Source organism: Dasypus novemcinctus, chromosome 26 (genome assembly GCF_030445035.2).
Source record: "Dasypus novemcinctus isolate mDasNov1 chromosome 26, mDasNov1.1.hap2, whole genome shotgun sequence".
NCBI classification, from domain to species: Eukaryota; Metazoa; Chordata; class Mammalia; order Cingulata; family Dasypodidae; genus Dasypus; species Dasypus novemcinctus.
Window position 1 is genome coordinate 23285071 of NC_080698.1, and position 19169 is coordinate 23304239.

Below are 19169 nucleotides of genomic sequence, written 5' to 3' on the forward strand. Positions count from 1 at the left end.
AAATTCATTTCATCCATCTGTTTTCTCATCTCCACACTGGGAACTGTGAGCCATCACAGGTTCCTATGAGAACTGGACTTCGCAGCCATGCCTGATGAAAAAGTGCACTACCCTTTCTAAGCCTCCTTTTGTGAAGCAAAGCGAACCATCTTTTTTTGCTCCCAAAGCATTTTCATAGAAAGTGCTCACGTTTGAAAAGTTCCACTTCAGTACCAAAACTAATAATCACTTAATATGAAACTCATTTTGAAAATTCTCTGAGTACGTTTTGAGGCATATATTTCCAGTGTTATTCTTGCTATTTTCTAAGGTTAATTTAGCTGTTTTGGTCTGTTAAGATTCTCTTACATAGTTAAGGTTCTCTTACATCCTGTTAGACCACCCAACTGATCCCCATCACCCAGTCTCCCATAGCCCTCCCAAGTCTAATTCCGAACCTCTCATTTCATATTAGATATCAAGCTAATTATGCAATAAGCCAGTTTGGGAGATTTCACATTCATAAATTCATCACCTTTATGCTTCTCCAAATCTCTCCCCCTGTCCAGCATTTCATTAATTTCTGTCTTCTAGAATACCTGTCAGTATCATCTATTTAGCTTCTATGACAATAATGATGGGAATTTCACTCCAGTATATTCAGACCCTTGGTAAATCTGAAGCAACATTGGTTTTGTTTTGTTCCCCCCTCCCGCCCCAAGGTATGGAGCAGTTTCAGCAGGAATGTTATGTGCCCTTACCACCCTGTCTCAGCAACTGGAGAATGAAAATGCTGTGGATGTTTTCCAGGTTGCAAAAATGATCAATCTTATGAGGCCTGGAGTATTCACAGACATTGTGAGTAGTTTGCTTATTTGTGAACCGACATCAGCTGAAACCTGAACTGACCCTCTAGAGCAGTGATTCTTAACTGAGGATGATTTTGCTCCTTGGGGATTTTTAGCATGTCTGGAGTGCAGGGGTGGGGTAGGGTTTGGTTGTTACAACTAGGGGCTAGGAGAGGAACTACTTGGATCTAATACGGGGGTTCTTAACCTTTTTTGTTCCATAGACCCCTTTACCTGTCAGGTGAGATGAAATTTATTTATTTATGTATTACATACATTCATAAGTGAAAGAAATGCTAGATTTCAGTTAGAGGTCAGAGAAAATAAAGATAATAGGTTTTTTGGGGTTTTTTTCAATTCAAGCTCACGGATCCCCTACTCCCACCCCCGATTAAGAAGCCCTGATCTAATGGGTAGAGGTAGGGATGCTGCCAAATGTCCTACAATGCACAGGACAGCTTTCTCAACAAAGAATTATCTGGCCCAACTATCATCAGTACCAAGGTTGAGAAACTGCTTTAGAGCATAGTATTCTCTAGTTATAAAACAGGGATTTGCCATTAACTCAATTACCTATGAACATCGAGACTCAGTTCCAAGCTGGAGTGGAACATCACCAACCCAGGGTCCACAGGATGGAGGAATAAAATATGGATTAGAGTGAACTTATAGGGATTTGCCATTAACTCAATCACCTATGAACATCAAGACTCAGTTCCAAGCTGGGGTGGAACATCACCAACCCAGGGTCCACAGATGGAGGAATAAAATATGGATTAGAGTGAACTTACTGGTATATTACTATAGAACTATTGTGACCAATAATGGAAGAAACTGTAGCATTGCTCTGGAGAAAGTAGCCACAGTAGTTGCTGAGGGCAGGGAGGGGGAAGAGGAAATGAGATGTGGGGGCATTTTCGGGACTTGGAGTTGTCCTAAATGATATTGCAGGGACAGATGCTGGGCATTACATATCCTGCCATAACCCACTGAATGGACTGGGGGAGAGTATAAGCTACAATGTAAACTATAATCCATGCGGTGCAGCAGTGCTCCAAAATGTATTCACCAAATGCAATGAATGTGCCACAATGATGAAAGGGGTCGTTAATGTGGGAGGAGTGGGGGTGTGGGGTGTGGGGAATGTGGGAATGTCTTATATTTTTTAATGTAACATTTTTTGTGATCTATGTATCTTTTTTTAAAAAACTATTTAATAAAAAAATAATTTTTTAAAAAGACATGAAGACAATGTAGGTCTTTATTGTAAAAGAGTTAAGTAATTAAAGAAAAAAAGCCTTTCTTGCATAGTATAAATATATATTCCTGTTCTTCTAGTGTGTTTGTTACAATTACAGTCTAATTGTTATTTCCACCTTAGATGAAGTGACTTAGCTGTTTTTTGGTTGGGAGTTAACTAAAACTGTCTTTCTCTTTTTTTTCCAGGAACAGTATCAGTTTGTCTATAAAGCAATGCTCAGCCTGGTTAGCACTAAAGAAAATGGAAATGGTCCCATGACAGTCGACAAAAATGGTGCTGTTCTAATTGCAGATGAATCAGACCCTGCCGAGAGCATGGAATCTCTAGTGTGATTGGAATCCTGAAAGGGCACTTAATTTGTAAAACTTCCGAAGACTGAGAACTTTTTTGAGGCCTTTTTTGCCAGACTCTAGGTTATACAATAACCCAGTTACTTTTTTACACTGATAAAAGTTTTGATATTTATTTTTTGCCATTTTATGTCTTAATGGTATCCTACTGAGCATTTGCACCTCTGTTCATTTCACACAGTGAAAGGCAATTTTACCTAGATTGCACTATCTGATCAGTGTTACTGCCTATAATCTAATATGAAATCAAACCCTGATGTGACATTCCATGACAACATACATGCTACTTTTTTGTTCAGTAGTGCAGTGGAGGTCTTTATAATGACAGTGAATCTAGATTTTGTTATTGCTGAAGCAGTTGCATTCTACTTTTCCCCAGTCTTCCTCTCCTATTTTTTTTTAGGCACTGTTAAATACTGTATGTCTTCTGTATTTTAATGGAGTGGGTGAGCATTGTTTTCTTTTACAGAATAGCAGGCTATTGGGAGGTATTAAAGAAAGTTTATCAACCTTATGGCCTTGAAACAGTTCCACTTATGATGGTTGAGATATCCATTTAGAAAGTAGAAGGCACAAGAGTCACTTCATGTGAACATCACTTATTAGTTACAAGGTTATTTTCACACTTAATAAAATGCCCAATTGTGTCAAAATAAAAGGATAACTCTGTATTACAGTTTTCACAGTAGCTATGTGAACAGTGTGTGTTATTTCCATTTTAACTCTTTGATAAAGCTATCCCTAAAATCAGGGCTATCTTTTACAATAGAGAAATGGCAATATTTTACACAACTCAGCTAGGAAACAACTGTAGTTACTTTCCATTAATGCTTCTTCATTTATAATACCACACCTCACAGTAGATAGAAGAATGACATTGTGCAGGTGTCTTCTAAAAATTATAGCAATCTAATAAAGACTACCTATATAGTTAACATTCTTTTCTTTCCTTTTTTTGCCAAATGTTTCATGATAAATCTCTTAATCACATACACTCAAAATTAAATCGAAAATACTATATTAGCAAAACTCTTGGGACAATCTAAACTCCCACACATGGATAAATCTGATTTGAAGAGAGAAAATCAGAATCTCGAACAAAGGTGGTATCTACATTTTTAAGTCGCATTTTTTTACTTAAGAGGGAGACTTTTTATATACTTTCGTGTACTTTAGCCTCAAGAATAGAATGCTTTGGTGAAAGAGGCTGATAATCATTACATGAGCCCAAGGAAGATATTTGGTCCAGCCTCTGGAGCCAAATTCACCCTGCAGTACACAATGGGAAAATCAGGAACATTAATAAGACATTTCAGTACAGTTTGTTAGAAAAATAAGCTACTTACTGAGTTCTGCTGCTTCTATTGCATGTTTCCTTTGAAGGAACAGCTTTGAAAGTAAAATCATCAAAAGAACTAGACCTGTTAACATGAAAAATAAATCAAACCCTGTTCTTGTTAATAAATTTCAACAAATAGGCCACTCTGACTACTTTCATATTATCTAGGCAGGAATCAAAATAGTAGTAATAATCAGCACTGAGATTCTATATATCTTGAATTAGCATTATCTGAAATTTGCCAAGAGTGGTACTGGAGGCCGAAAGCTGCAGAAGAGAGAGAGGCTACAAGCCAAGTCCAAGAGTTTAAATGCATAAACCAGATCCATGGAGTTTTCATGAACTATATAACTTGCCCCAGTTAATCTCATCTTTTCATCACATAGACTCAACAACACAGAATAGCCCAGTGGCTTTCAAGAACTGCATAGGCTGGGCTTGAGAAATGTGTTCAGTTGAACAAAATATTCTAGGTTGTATGTACTAGATGGCACAGTTTCCAGCCATTCAGCACCCACCAGAGGTGATCCACAAGGAAACTCTTAACATAATAGAAACACTACAATTCCCAGAAGACTGACAGAATCAGGAAGGGAAAGATTTCACATGGCAAGAGCTAGATCTTTATAAGTCAATTGAACAGGTTCTTTCACTTGTGTAGAGTAGATGGCACAGGGGGCTTCACCTTCAGAAGTATATTAGAGTTGGGGTTATAAGGATCATTTAGATTTGAAGTTCTCTGTGAGCAGTTATGTATCTATAGCAGGCTTGAACCAAAGTCTTCAGATCCTGACCCACTGAACTATGAGCAATTGCTTTTTGCCCTTCTTGCCAAAGTGGTCCAAACACATCACTGAGGATAGTTATATTCAGCAATTCCTCACTTTCACCTCAGAGTGTATCCTTACATCATTCTTCATTTGTTATTGGCAAAAACATGCTTTCATCTTTCCAGAGGCAGAGAGTTTTGAAGATGGTGGTAGTGTTTTTTTTGAGACATAAGCACATTGCTTAGCCACATAACAAGGTTATTACCACTTGCACTCAGGGGGAAAGGAAATAGCTATTTCAAATTAATGTGTGTTATGGGATAAAATAAGCTTCCTGTGTGTATGAATTTAGCTGTGTAAACAGAAGGCACACATACAAAATTTAAATGCAGTGATAGACCAAGTGGCCGTGCTGGACATCAGAGAAAAGACAATTTTTTTTTTTTTAAAGTTAACTTGAATTTCAAGAAAGAATAAGATAGTTCAATTGGTTTTCTAAACTTTTATATTTTGGAGCTTTTCGAGTCCATTTCGAGCTCAAGAGTCCAGCAAGGTCAGAGAAAGGTTATGGTATCTAAGGTCTGGCTCCTGGAGTTCTTAGCCCAGAGTGACACTGAAATCAACAAATAACCTTAATCATTTTATAGTGACAGCACAACTGCCTTGTTATGAATTTTTAAGTGCATATATACTATATTTAAAAAATAAAATATAGATACCAATTTACCAAAGATACATATTACTAATTCTAAGCAAAAAAAGAAAAAGGAAACCCAAACTCATCATAATTTAAGAAAAAATATAGTTTGTCTTAAGAATTTAGCAGTTTTACTGGAAAAAGCATTTTCAACTCCTGTGTTCTAAAGTTTATGTTCAAATGGTGCCAGTGAATTTTTATATGAAGGGAAAATGCCTGCTTTTTTTTTTTAACAGCTATAATTTCACTTAACCCTTTGCACTTTCCCTAAGTTGCCATTTAACATGCAATTTTGGTTTATCTCTAGAAAGAAGGCATGCTACAATTAGGAAGGAATTGTAATAATGATATTTGGCCTCTACTTTGTCTTAGCTGTTAAACTGTTTTTAGTATTTTTGTTAAATATTTGCAAAGGGAAGCATTTTCTACAGAGGGTAATTAATTTCAAGAAAAATATCTTGAGTTTTAAGAAATAAACATCTCCAGAAAAGGAGACAGTCAATTTTATAAAATGTCACAACTCTCCAACATTTGGGGTAGTGACTCCTTCTTTGTTAGGTCATTTGAAACTAGCAAGCAGCCATTGTTTCTAAAGAACTCAGCCTTCATGTTAACTCATGTTTCTTTCGCTTCATTTCAAAATACCTAAAATCATTAAAACTGTAAATATTTTGTTGCTTGGATAAGCATCTTCTGGGAACTTTGTATCTATGGTATATAATCATAGAATTTTATATTTTCATATAAAGCTAATTTTTTTCTAGTTTCAACTCTGTCATAGTTTTGTTTTGTTTTTTTGTTTTTTTTTTTGTGGTGGATATGTGAATTCAACTTTCTGTGTATTGAAGTAGCAAGAACCATCTTTGCATTCCAAAAGAATCCAACATGTGTTATTTCTTTGAGGCAGTGATTGATTGTGAAAGTTGGGTTTTCTTTTTAATTCCATTGACCATTTGTGCAATAGAAATTAGACATAATTAGTCACTGAATACATTGTCACATTGACCCATTTGGGAAAAGTGGTTTTTTTAATTTGTTTGGGAGGGAGGGGTTTTGTAACCTGAAATTTTCCCTTTTTTCTTCTGTTTAAAACTATATCAAATCATTCTATTATAGTGTTATTTAATATGTAAATTGTATTGCTATACATAAAATAAAGTATGGTTTTTGATGTATTCATTAGTGTTGAGCATTTCTATGAAAATGTCTATATCCAATAAAAACAGGTTAATAGTCTCCCTTAACAGGTCATATTTATGCCCACATACTCTCCCGACCTCAGATTTCATAGCAGCCAAATGAATATTAGGAGGAATCTTTTACATATGCAGCAAACCAAAATGAAAGCACTAATTCCAGCACAAAGAATGAATTTATATGATGCTAGAACCCAAGTCTGACTCAAACTATATCCATGGGAATTCAGTACTCTTTTGCAGACACCAGAGCCATACAGAGATTGACTGCCTATGGATCATATTCAATACACAGATATATTTTATTTAACCGTAATTTTTAAGATTCAAACTACCAACCTTTAAAAACTGGAAAAATTTACAGTAAAAGATTCAGATTTCAAGCTTCTTTCAAAATACTGGGAGGTGTTACAATACCAGGTTCACATCCCCACATACATAACAAGCTGGAGAGTAGTATCAGTTGCCCCTTTTAGGTGGGGTGTACACTGAGTCGCTCAGAGTCCCCATGTCTTTCCATCACCTTCATTAGACATAAATAACATGCCTGGATCCTGTGAGCAGTTATTCTGACACAGACCATAAGAATTTTAGGACCATCTGCCTTGATGTCTCAGACTATGTTTTAGTTTCCTAGGCGACTTAAAGCAGATAACATAGAATGAGTTGGCATAAACAATGAGGATTTATTAGCTTACAGTTTGAGACAGAAAATGTCCAAATCAAGACATCATCAAGGCAATGCTTTCTTCCTAAAGACTGGCAGCCAGCAATCTTGAGTTCCTCTGTCAACATGGCAAGACACATGGCAGCAACTGCTAGTCTCTCCCTTCTCTTCTGGATTTTGTTGATTTCAGCTTCTTGCTTCTGTGACTTTCTTTTTTTACCTTTATGTATTCATCCCATTCATAATGGACTCCAGTAAGACGATTAAGACCCATCCAGGGCCACACCTTCACTGAAGTAGCCTCATCAAAACATCCTAATCACACTAAGTTTGTATCCATAGGAATAGAGTCGCTTTAAAAACATGATTTTGGGGGGTACCTACCAAGCCACCAAAAGCTGGTAAACTAACAACTAAGTGTAGTATTTCTATCAATCTTCCATCATCATAATCCTGGACAGCCAGCCTTGGGCAATGGGGATTCCCACATCCCTAGCAACCTCCAAGTTCACCCAAGAGGACTCTAGTAAGCAGCAGTTAAGACTGTTCAAAATAATTAAGTCAATTTTCTATTCCATGACTTTTACTGTCCAAGATATAACCCTAGAGGAGGAAACTCATTTCTGCTATTAAGACTGGGTCAAAGTGTACAAAAGCCATAGTCCAAAATTACATTTTCTACCAGCTAATCATAGAACTTTAATAAATATAATTAAGTAACTACTAATCATGCCTGGAATTAGAGACAGAATTAAAGACATTGGTTCTGTATTTCTGCTTATGTCAGTGAAATAGCAGAAAAGCACTCTAAAATGGGAGCTAGAAGTTGGGTACAAATAAGTTAAAATGGGCTGTTGTGATTATGAAGTTAAGCTGGTCAGGAAAAATAATTAGATTAGAAGCATCTCTGAATCTAACAATTACACTGTTTCTAAAAAACTAAAAATAAGGAATTTAACTCTATATCTGATTTATAGCAATTTGAAATAATTTGACATTTGTAGTTAACAGCCTATAAACTAATTATCTTCCCTTTCCCTGCTTCTCGCCTTTGCAATGTGCAGTCAAGATCTGTGACAATATCCAATTGGGCATACAAACCTTAGGAGAACATTCTAAACTGGAGACATTGTTAGCATTCTCTTAGAATTCACCCCAGAAGTATTTACTGGATATCCACTAGAGGCCTCGTGTATACTCTGTACAAAATGTGAAGTTGCTGGCAGAAGCATTTCTACTCAGATAAGGCAAGAATTACCATTTAATCTCAAAGTTTTTCAATTTATTTAAAAATATTTACTTGGCATTAGAGATGAGTTTTAGGGAAAGAGTAAAAAAGATAAATGTGTACCAGTGTTAGCTAGCAAAGTAAAACCTGTAACCACAGTCGCTTCCTAATTTATGAGTAGACTGTTCTCACAAAATTCTATTTGGTCCATATTAAATTAGTTATTGAAATTTAGAAAGCATTTTCCCATAGGGGGAAAATGTTAAAGAATGAGGACTAAAGAATCAAAACAGTCAAGGGTTCCAGTCAATTCTGTCAGGTACTGACTGTGATATGGAACAAGTTACTTCATATCTCTAAGTTCCATTTACCTCACCTATAAACTGGAAAAACTCATGTTAGCCTCAAAAGACAGCTCTGAGGAGTGAAGGAGATAACGCATATGAAGCTCTTGGAATAATAAATGGTAGGTATTCAATTAATGTTAGCCATTATAGTTATCTTGCTTCATTTTCTTTAATTGCTTAGCAGACCTTTTTTTTTTTTAACCTTTTTTCAACCTTTATTTTTTAAAGAAGATTTGGATTACAGAAAAGTTACATTTTTAAATATAGGGGATTCTGATAACACCACCACCTCCCTCTCTCATATTTTCCCCTACTAATAATATCTTAGTGTGGTACATTTGTTAAAATTGATGGAAAAATACTGAAGCACTGCTACTAACCATGGCCTATAGTTTACATTATGGTTTACACTTGGCACTGTACAATTCATAGATTTTTACAAAATGTATAATGCAGAACAATTCCAATGCCCTAAAAATGCTGTATATTCCACCTATTCTTTCCTTCCCCTCCCTCAGAACCTCTAGTAACCACTATCTTTATATCAATTTTACAAGGTGTTCCATTACTACAGTAGTAAGTTTAATAAGCCTACTTTGGTCCATAGTTGCATTTCTCCCCCTCTCTCCCCCACCCCCCATTGTGTTTGTTCATTCCCCAATCTCGAGGATTTGGGAATGGTGATGAGATTGAGAGGGGGTTAACAGGCCTTTTTTTTTTTTCCTTAAGATTTATTGTCTTTATTTCTTCCCACCCTCTCGTTTGCATTTGCTGTGTCTGTTTGTTGTGTGCTGGTCTTCTTTTTTTTTTTTTTAGGAGGCACCAGGAACTGAACCTGGGACCTCCCTTGTGGGAGGGAAGTGCCTAATCACTGGAGCCACCCCCGCTCCTTGCTTTACTGTGGCTCTCATGTTTTTCCTCAGTGTGTCTCTTGTTGCATCATCTGATTGCATCAATTCACCATGCCAGCCCATCACATCAGCTCACTGTCTTGCTCATCTTCTTTAGGAGACACGGGAACTTATCCAGACCTCCCGTGTGGTAGGTGGGAGCTCAATCGCTTGAGCCATATCCGCTTCCCTTAGCAGGGCTTTTTATCAATCATGAAACAAAGAGTCAACTACTCTACCTTGCCCAATCAAATAGTAATACTGAGAAATCTCCATCACTGATGAGGAAGCTCAGCAAGTCAGATTAGATCCAAGAGAGGTGGATGGGGATGAAGGAGGATATCCAGAATAACCCATCTGTTCTACTGTTCAGAAATAAAAGTGGCAAATACAGGAAATGGATAAACATCTATGATGCCCCAAAGTTTCAATAATATTCCTCTAATGGTTTAAATCTCTCAGTGCATTCCAAGTAGGTTTTTAAAGAAAAAAACCTGCATAATTTCAGAAAAATCAAACAGGAGGCTTCATATTAGCTAGTGTCATATAGCAGGTGCAGAATATTGCAGAAAAAGACGAATGTTTTTCTACCACACCAACTGACATACTCTCTCTACCCTAAAATCCTATAAATAACATAAACAGTGATAATTTCTGTCTCCTCAGCCAATTTTTATCTTCTCCATCTTTCACTGCCTTCTATATATCACTTTCATTATCATAACCTTCGCCATCCCTCACTCTAGACTCACTGGCCTCTTTCGCCACTCACTATCATATGTGAAGAAAAGGCCATAAATTAAATAAGAGCTATGTCGCTGTCTGTGGAACATATTCTTTAAGCCTACAAAGTACATTATTTCAGAAAAGCTTTACTAAAAGACTTTGTCCTATGCCAAAACTTTATTGATTGTTGAAAGAAGAAGTAACTGGAACATAAATTATGGGTATTTTATAACAATTGGTGTTCTAACAAAATTAAAATATCCCTTCTAAAATTTAAAATTTTCATGACTCATGAATCTTGACAATGCTTCAAAATTAGTCATTTTTAAAAATAATATGGAATAGGGTATCATGGTAGGCTACTATGTATAAGAATTATTTTTTCATGGAAAGATACATGGAAAATGCACAGTAATCATGTTAATTTAAACTGAACATATTAATATAATTATTCATCAAAACTTTTTTTATTGGGACAAAATTCTCAAATTACTTAAGAATATTTGAACTTGATTTTGTATAGACCTTCCCAACAGATTAATCCAAGGTTTTTCTTTTTAAGCTTTCACCATACAAATAACCAAATAGTCTCCACTAGCCAAAACACTTCTTCTCCCCCCTTTCTCTTTCTCACTTCTTCAATGCCAAATGTGTTTGTGTTTGTGTGTGTATATGCATCTGTACACCCAACCTATGTGGTTTTTAAAAAAAACTAGAAAGTAGTTTCTTACTATTCTCAAAAGAGTTTGGGCTTCAATATCCCCTGATATTCTAAAAAGAACCAAGGAAAACCTATAAAATGCTGTAGCAGCTGCCCCACCCCTATCACCTTCAAAGGCTCTCCTTTTATTGGTATTCTGGAAATGTTCTGGGTTAGACCCACAGGTAACCCAGATCTCTAAAGAAGGCTCTGCTCCAAAGCAAGTGGATTATAGCCACTCAGATGGCAACCCTATTGTATCCCCTTATTTATAAAACATAAACCCAATTGGAAGGAATAGTATTATTCACTGCAAAAACTTTTCAAATAGAAATAGTCTCCAGAACTTACAGTGTGCTCTTACACCTCCACTGAAAAATAGGTAACATATTTACATTTTTAAAATACTTAAATAAAGGAGTTGGTCCTGGCCTGTCTCAATAATGGATGCAAAAGTAACTAAAATCTTACCTATCTGCCTGTGTAATGGCAATCTCTGCCTCCTCCTTGTTACAACAGATGAAATGTTTCTGCTACTATGTAAGGCAAACCCTTCCATGTCCCATTACTTGTATTAACCCAGGCTTTCTTCCCCTTTCAAGGACTTCATTTGTGCAATTAACCTGTTTCTCACTAGAATCACAAGCTTCTCTTTCTCTACCAAATCATTCATTTAGGTATATAAATATGCCATTTTATCACCAACTTAGAAAAACCTTTTCTGGCTGTCAAAGCTCCTTTTGACTGCCTTCTCATTTGGGTGCTTCTCTTTGATAGTAAAATTCTTGAAAGAGTTGTCCATAGGACAAGCTCCATTTCTTTCTTCCATTCTCTCCTCAAACTATTTAAGTTGGGGTTTCACCATCATCATCTCACATATTTTACAGGGTTCTCCAAGTACCTTTGTCTACTACTAGCAGTAAAATGCTTCTATGTCTGGGATTGGCATTAAAGTAGACCCACAAACACACACAGTAAGGAAGGGAAAGATAAAAATGACTGGAAACTGATCATTTTTATACTTTGTAAAGGGTACATTACAGGACTTGTAATACTATTTTCTCTACTTGTGTGTTTATTGGGAATTTGCATTGTTTTCTGTTTTTTTATAAGCTTGACCTAATTGATTTAAATGACCTAACCCAAACAGGAATTTTGATAATGAACTAAGAGACAAAGAAAGACAACAAACAAAAATAAGTCCACAATGCTATAAAATTAGAAATCAAAATACTTTTAAAACCCATATATGTAACAAGAAGAGGATTTGGGGAAGATGGCAGAGCAGTAAGCTTCAGGAATCAGTCCTTCCACCAAAACAACTATTGAACTGGCAGGAATTATCTAAACCAACCACTTAGAAACTCCAGAGTCTAGGGAAACACTGCAGCATTCAAGGAGAAGTGGGAGGAAGAGGCTTATTTGTGATAAGAACTGATGAGTTTCACCCTCCCTGCAGCATCCCCCTTCTCCCAGCTTCAAGGTGGGCAGCACTGAGGACTAGAGCTCCAGCTCCTCACTCTGCTTGCTGGTGCCAGATTGAGACTTATAGAACTAGTCTTTCAAATTCTGGGGATGGGTAGACTCTGAGGACAGCCACTGTTCCAACCTTGGGCAATGATGGCAGAGGAATCTTAAAAGTCTGTGACCTTCCTCAAAACTACGCAAAATAGTTAAAAGGCTGCGTTAACCAGGCAAGTGCAGAATTAAAACACAGATTCAAAAGCCATAGAAGAAACTCCTAGCATCCTTGCTGGTCCTCCTCCACCCACTCCACAACACAAGGTGGAGCTAGCTCATGCTTCCACTGTGAGTCTTGGGCCCAGTTCCAGAAGGAGCCAGTAGCCCCTGTGTATCCTGAGGTACATGTAAGTCAGTGCCAGTCTATTGAGACTGAGCTGGGTAATGTGTCTTGGGCTCACCCTCCAAGAATTTGTCTTAAGGGCAGAGAAACTGCTAGCAGACATCTAGGACTGTGTAAGAAACAATTACGTTGAAACGACTTGGCACAGAGGACTACCAGTATTAAGTCACTTGAAAGAGCATCCAGAAAAGGGAGGATTTTGGGGGTAATCATTCAAACTCCTATGTACTGTAAATGGTGAGTTCCTAGGGCCTCTAGCAAGCACAGGGTGAGGAGGAGAAGAAGCAGTTTCCCTGGCTCTGGCTCCATGCAAGCTCAGCAAAGACAGAGAAGACTGTATACTTCTCTTTGCCTTAGGCTGATTTGCTTGATAGGAGACCTAAGCTCTGAAGGAGACCAAAAGAAAGTCAAAGAAGAGCCAATTTGTAAAGAGAGTGAACAGTTACTTTTTGCCTTGGTTTGTTTTGATTAGCTCCTGGCATTCAAGAACATTTCTGTCATATCACTAACTAGATACAAACTGAAGGAACAGATAGCTCAGGGACTAAATCCCAGAGTTAACACTTTAAAACATTAAAATGTACAGTGTTCAACAAAAGATTACAAGACAAAGAAATAGGAAATGTTGGCCCATCAAAAGAAAGAGGATAAAAATCCAGAATCAATCAACAAAGAGGAACAGACTTTAAAATAATGATCCCTAATATGCTCAAGGAGATGAAGGAAAACATGGAGAAAGTACTAAAAGATACAAGGAAAACAATGAATAAACAATATGGGGATATCTCCAGAGAAATACTAGTGCTGAAAAACACAATAACTGAAATAAAAAAATTCCCTAGACAGTTTTAACAACAGATTGGAGGTAGGGGAAGAAAGAATCAGCAAACTTGAAGACAGATCACTGAAATGGTCCAGACTGAAGAGCAGAAAGATAAAAGAATAAAAAAGAATGAACAGAGTCTAAGAGACCTGTGGGATACCACCAAGCATACCAGTATACACATTATGGGAATTTCAGAGGAAGAAAAAGAGAAAGGAACAGAAGGAATATTCAAAGAAAGAGCAGCAGAAAGCTCCCCAAATTTAATAGAAGACATGAATATGTACATTCAAGAGACCCAACAAACCCTAAACAGGATAAATTTAAATAGAACAATATCCAGAAACATATTTTAATCAAACTGTCCAATGCCAAGAACAAGGAGAGAGTTCTGAAAGCTGCAAGAGAAAAGCAATGAATTATGTACAAGGGAATCCCAATAAGATTAAGTGACAATTTCTCATTAGAAACAATGGCAACAAGAATGCAGTGGTATGAAACTTTAAAGTGTTGAAAGAAAACAATTATCAAGAACTTTATTTTTTTCAAGATTTATTAATTTCTCCTCCCCTCATTGATTGCATTCGCTGTCTGCTCTCTGTGTCTATTCATTGTGCACTCTCAGTGTCTGCTCATCTTCTTTTTTTAGGAGGCACCAGGAACAGAACCCAGGACCTCCCATGAAGGAGGGAGGTACCCAATCACTTGAGCCACCTCTGTCCCCTGCTTTGTTGTGTCTTTCATTGTGTTTCCTCATTGTGTCTCCTCATTGTGTCATCTCGTGGTGTCATCTTGAGGCATCATCTTGTTGCATCAGCTCAATGTCTTGCTCATCTTCTTTAGGAGACCTTGGGAACTGAACCCAGGATCTCCCATATGATAGGCAGGCAACCAACAACTTGAGTCACATATGCTTCTCTGTCAACCAAGAATTTTATACCTGACAAGACCTACTTTCAAATATGAAGGAGCGGTGGGGGGGGGGGGGGGGAACCAAGATGGCAGCAAATTAAGGGGCTCCTAGAGTCAGTTCATGATACAGGGCAGTTGGTAGTCATCCAGAGCTACCTAAAGCACCTGTTTGGAGGGTCCAAGAGACTAGAGGAGTTTCCTGCAATATCCTTGAGAGTGTGGAAGGAGACTGCCCATCTGCACAGAGGATTCATGAGTAGAGCCACACCACAGACGTCAGTGCCCATCGCATGCAAGCTGCCTTGGAAGCTATTCCATGGCTACAGTTGGAAGCTCCATTTCCCTCAAAAAAACAGGGTAGGGAGGCATGGTGTGGCATTGACTTCAGCTATTGACTAGTGGATTTGGTGGGCTGAAGTAGAATCCTAGGAACAACTAAAATTTGAGCCTGTCCAGGTCAGAGGGGAGCCAGTGGCTGCCATTTTTACTCCACTGCAAGCATGAGGGGAAGTGGGGCTGACTGAAAATCACAGTGTTTGTAAGGACGGGTTTCTTTCCACCCAGGTTGGATTGCAGGTCTAGCCTAAACCTCAGTCTCACCTCCAGAAGGGAAGAAGCTGGGGGGGACCTGCACCACCTCTCTGGAAGCTGCAAGCCACACCACAGAGGCTGGTGCCCATCCTATTCCATAGGAGCAAGCTGTCTCAGGAGCTATTCTGACTGCAGCCCTAGCCTAGGCTCCAGCCCTACCTCCAGCAGAGAGCTAGCTGGTGAGACCTGCACCAGGCTCTCCAGGCAACTGCAAGTGTTCTTTGCTGGCACAGGCTGAATAGGAGGAAGAGTTGGGTATCCTTGGACTCTCTGGGCAATGACAGGAGTTTTCAGCCCACATAAATAGGCTTGTTGAGTACCTTTGAGCCCATCTCCACCTCTGACCCCACACAGGATAGGAGGGAGTTGGTGTTCCCTCAACCTCTCAGGGCAACTTCAGGTGGTTTGGTCTGCATAAGCCTGACCATTGGGCACCTGTGGCTCCACCTCCATCCCCAATAGGACATGAAACAGACTATGTTTGCCCTGTCTCTCTTGTTAACTGCAGGTGCTTTTGGCCCACACAGCCTGGACTGGTGGGTATTTGTGGGCCCACCTCAGCCCCCAATAGGAAAGAAGGGAGCTGGTGTTTCCACAGTCTTTTTGAGCAATGGCAGACCTTTGGCCTCAATGAACTGGACTATTGGATGCCTATGAATCCACCACCACCCCCAATAGGATAAGAGGTACCTGGTGTCTCCACAGTCTCTCTGGACAATGGTGGGTACTTTCAGCCAACAGGGACTGAACTTTTGGGTGCCTGTGGATCTAACCCCATGCCTTAAGAGGACAAAATGGGGCTGGTGTTTCCTCAGCCTCTCCAGGTAACAGCAGGTATTTTTGGTCTAAAGGGACTGAACTGGGGAATGCCCACAGACCCACCCCCACCACTCAATAGGATAGGAGGGGGCTGGTGATTCCCCAGCCTCACCAGGCAATGGTGAGTACTTTCAGCCTACAGGACTGAACTGTTGAGCATTGGTAGTTCCATCCCCACCCCCTAAAGAGCAGAAGGGACAGTATTCCCTCAGCAGGCATATTTGGCCCACAGAGATTAGATTATTGGGCACTCCAGAGAGTTCATTCCCACCCCTGGCAGAGAGAGGGTCTGGTGCTACATCAGTTTACCTGAGCAATTGTGGTCATTTTGGACCAAGACAGCATAGATTGCAGACCACAACTATAGTTCCATCCCTGCCTAAGGTAGGGAAGAAAAGGGTGTGAAGCTTCATCGTGTCTCTAGGGGACAACAGACAGTCTTGTTGTGCCCAACTTGGATTATTATACACAGCTGTAGCTCTGTCCCTACTCCTGACAGAGAAGAAAGGTGGGAGAAATTTCCTCAATTCCTGGGGTAACATGGGCAGCTTCAGACTACATAGCCCTCAACACCAACTATCCTTGGCTTCTACTACACAACCAGCAAGGGAGAAAAGACAAGAAATCCCTAAACTAAAGGGAGAAACTGTACCCAGAATAAATACATCTAGCAAGCCAGATGCAGAAACACCAACAAAAAAAATTACAATCAATACCAAGAAACAGGAAGAGATGGCCCAGTTAAAGGAAAAAGATAAGTCTGCAGATGACACAAAGGAGTTGAGACAAATAATCTTAGATGTTCAAATAAATCTCCTTAAAAAAATTCAATGAGATTGCTAAAGAGATTAAGGATATTAAGAAGACACTGGAGGGAAGCAGATTTGGCCCAAAGGATAGGGCATATGCCTACAACATGGGAGGTCCAAGATTCAAACCAGGGCCTCCTGGCCCATGTGATGAGCTGGCCCATGTGCAGTGCTAATGCACACAAGGAGTACCATGCCATGCAGGGTGTTCCCCATATAGGGGAGCCCTACATGCAAGGAGTACACCCCATAAGGAGAGCTGCCCAACACAAAAAAAGTGCAGCCTGCCCAGGAATGGCACCACATACACGGAGAGCTGATGCAGCAAGATGATGCAACAAAACAAGATACAGATTCAAGGTGCTGCTGACAAGAATGCAAGCAGACACAGAAGAACACACAGTGAATGGACACAGAGAGCAGACAACTGGGGGGGCGGGGAGAGGAGAGAAATAAATAAAAAATAAATGAATCTTTAAAAAGAAGAAGACACTGGAGGAGCACAAAGAAGAATTTGAAAGCATATATAGAAAAATAGCAGATCTTATGGGAATAAATGAAGATGCAAAAAAGATGCAATAAATGAAATTAAAAATACACTGGAGGAGGCAGAGCAAGATGGTGTCTGACTAACATGGAGTTGAAGAATGTCAACCACCACAACATGGAGCCAAGAATGCCTACAGCTGAAAGCAGGAGGATTGCATCCAGTATCCATGTGGAATCTAAGCCCCCTCTTGACATAGATGTGGAAAGGACACAACCAATCCAAGGTCCACAGGATGGAGGAATACAGTAAGGATTAAAGTGGACTCACTGATATTCTATTCATGAACTATTGTGGTTAGTAATCGAGAAAATGTGGCATTGATGTGGAAAAAGTGGCCATGGTGGCTGCTGGGTGCGGGGAATGGGAGGAAGAGATGAGATATGGATGTATTTTTGGGACTTGGAGTTGTCTTGGGTGGTGCTGCAGGGACAATTACCAGACATTGTAGATCCTCCCATGGCCCACTGGATGGAACGTGGGAGAGTGTGGGCTATGATGTGGGCCATTGACCATGAGGTGCAGCGATGTCCAGAGATGTATTCACCAAATGCAATGGATGTGTCATGATGATGGGGGATAGTGTTGCTGTGGGGGGAGAGGTGGGGTGGAGGCAGTGGGGGGTGAATGGGGACCTCATATTTTTTGAATGTAATATCTTTTTTAAAAAATGAATAAATTGAGTAGAATTTGGAAAAAAATGAATTAAAAAATAAAATTTAAAAAAAAATACACTGAGGGCATATAACAGCAGATTTGAGGAAGCAGAAGAAAGAATCATTGCACTCGAAGACATGGCCTCCGAAAGTGAATATACAAAAGGACAGATGAAGAAAAGAATGGAAAAAAGTGAACAGGGTCTCAGAGAACCAAATGACAGCAAGAGACATGCAAACATATGTGTCATGGGTGTCCCAGAAGGAAAAAAGAAGGGAAAAGGAATATTTGAAGAAATAATGGTGGAAAATTTTCCAATCCTCTTGAAGGATGTACATATCCATGCCCAAGAAGCACAATGTACTCCCATCTGAATAAATCCAAATAGACCAATTCTGAGATACATACTAATCAGAACGTCCAATGCCAAAGACAAAGAGAGAATTCTGAGAGCAGCAAGAGAAAAGCAATGCATAGCATATAAGGGATCCCTGATAAAATTAAGTGCCAATTTCTCATCAGAAGCCATGGAGGCAAGAAGGCAAGATACTGCAGAAGAAAAACTGCCAGCCAAGAATTTTATACCCAACAAGATTATCTTTAAAAATGAGGGTGAGATTAGAATATTCACAGATAAACAGAAACTGAGTTTATAACAAAAAGACCAGCTTTGAAGGAAATACTAAAGGGAGAGTTACAGTCTGAAAAAAAAAGACAGGAGAGAGAGGCCTGGAAGAGTCTAGAACTGACAACTGTATCAGTAACAGTAACTAAAAGTATAAAAAATAAAATGACAGATAAAACAAAAAGATCAAAATGATGAAATAAGAACTGCCTTTACAGTAATAACATTGAATACTAATGGATTAAACTCCCAATCAAAAGACACAGACTGGCAGAATGCATAAGAAAATATAAACCATCTATATGTTGTCAGCAAGAGACTCATCTTAGACCCAAGGATAACAATAAATTGAAAGTGAAAGCTGGAAAAAGATATTCCATGCATGAAGTAACCAAAAAAAAAAAAGCTGGGGTAGCTATACTTATATCAGATGATATAGACTTTAAAAGCAAAACTGTTATTAGAGACAAGGAAGGACATTACATATTAATAAAAGGGATGAGTCACCAGGAAGAAATAACAAT

The 19169-nt window shown here is 38.8% G+C and overlaps 1 protein-coding gene across 4 annotated transcripts in view; it reads left to right on the forward strand.

Annotated features, from left to right (window-relative positions):
- Positions 1-6419, forward strand: part of PTPRG (protein tyrosine phosphatase receptor type G) — a 698663-nt gene extending 692244 nt beyond the window's left edge. For all 4 annotated transcript variants that reach the window (XM_058288185.2, XM_058288182.1, XM_058288184.2 and 1 more), the window contains 2 exons: positions 702-837; positions 2274-6419. In XM_058288185.2, coding sequence (XP_058144168.1) covers positions 702-837; positions 2274-2420 — 283 coding nt within the window. In that variant the 3' untranslated portion in view covers positions 2421-6419. The remainder of the gene's footprint in view (positions 1-701; positions 838-2273) is intronic.
- Positions 6420-19169: the final 12750 nt, after the last annotated feature.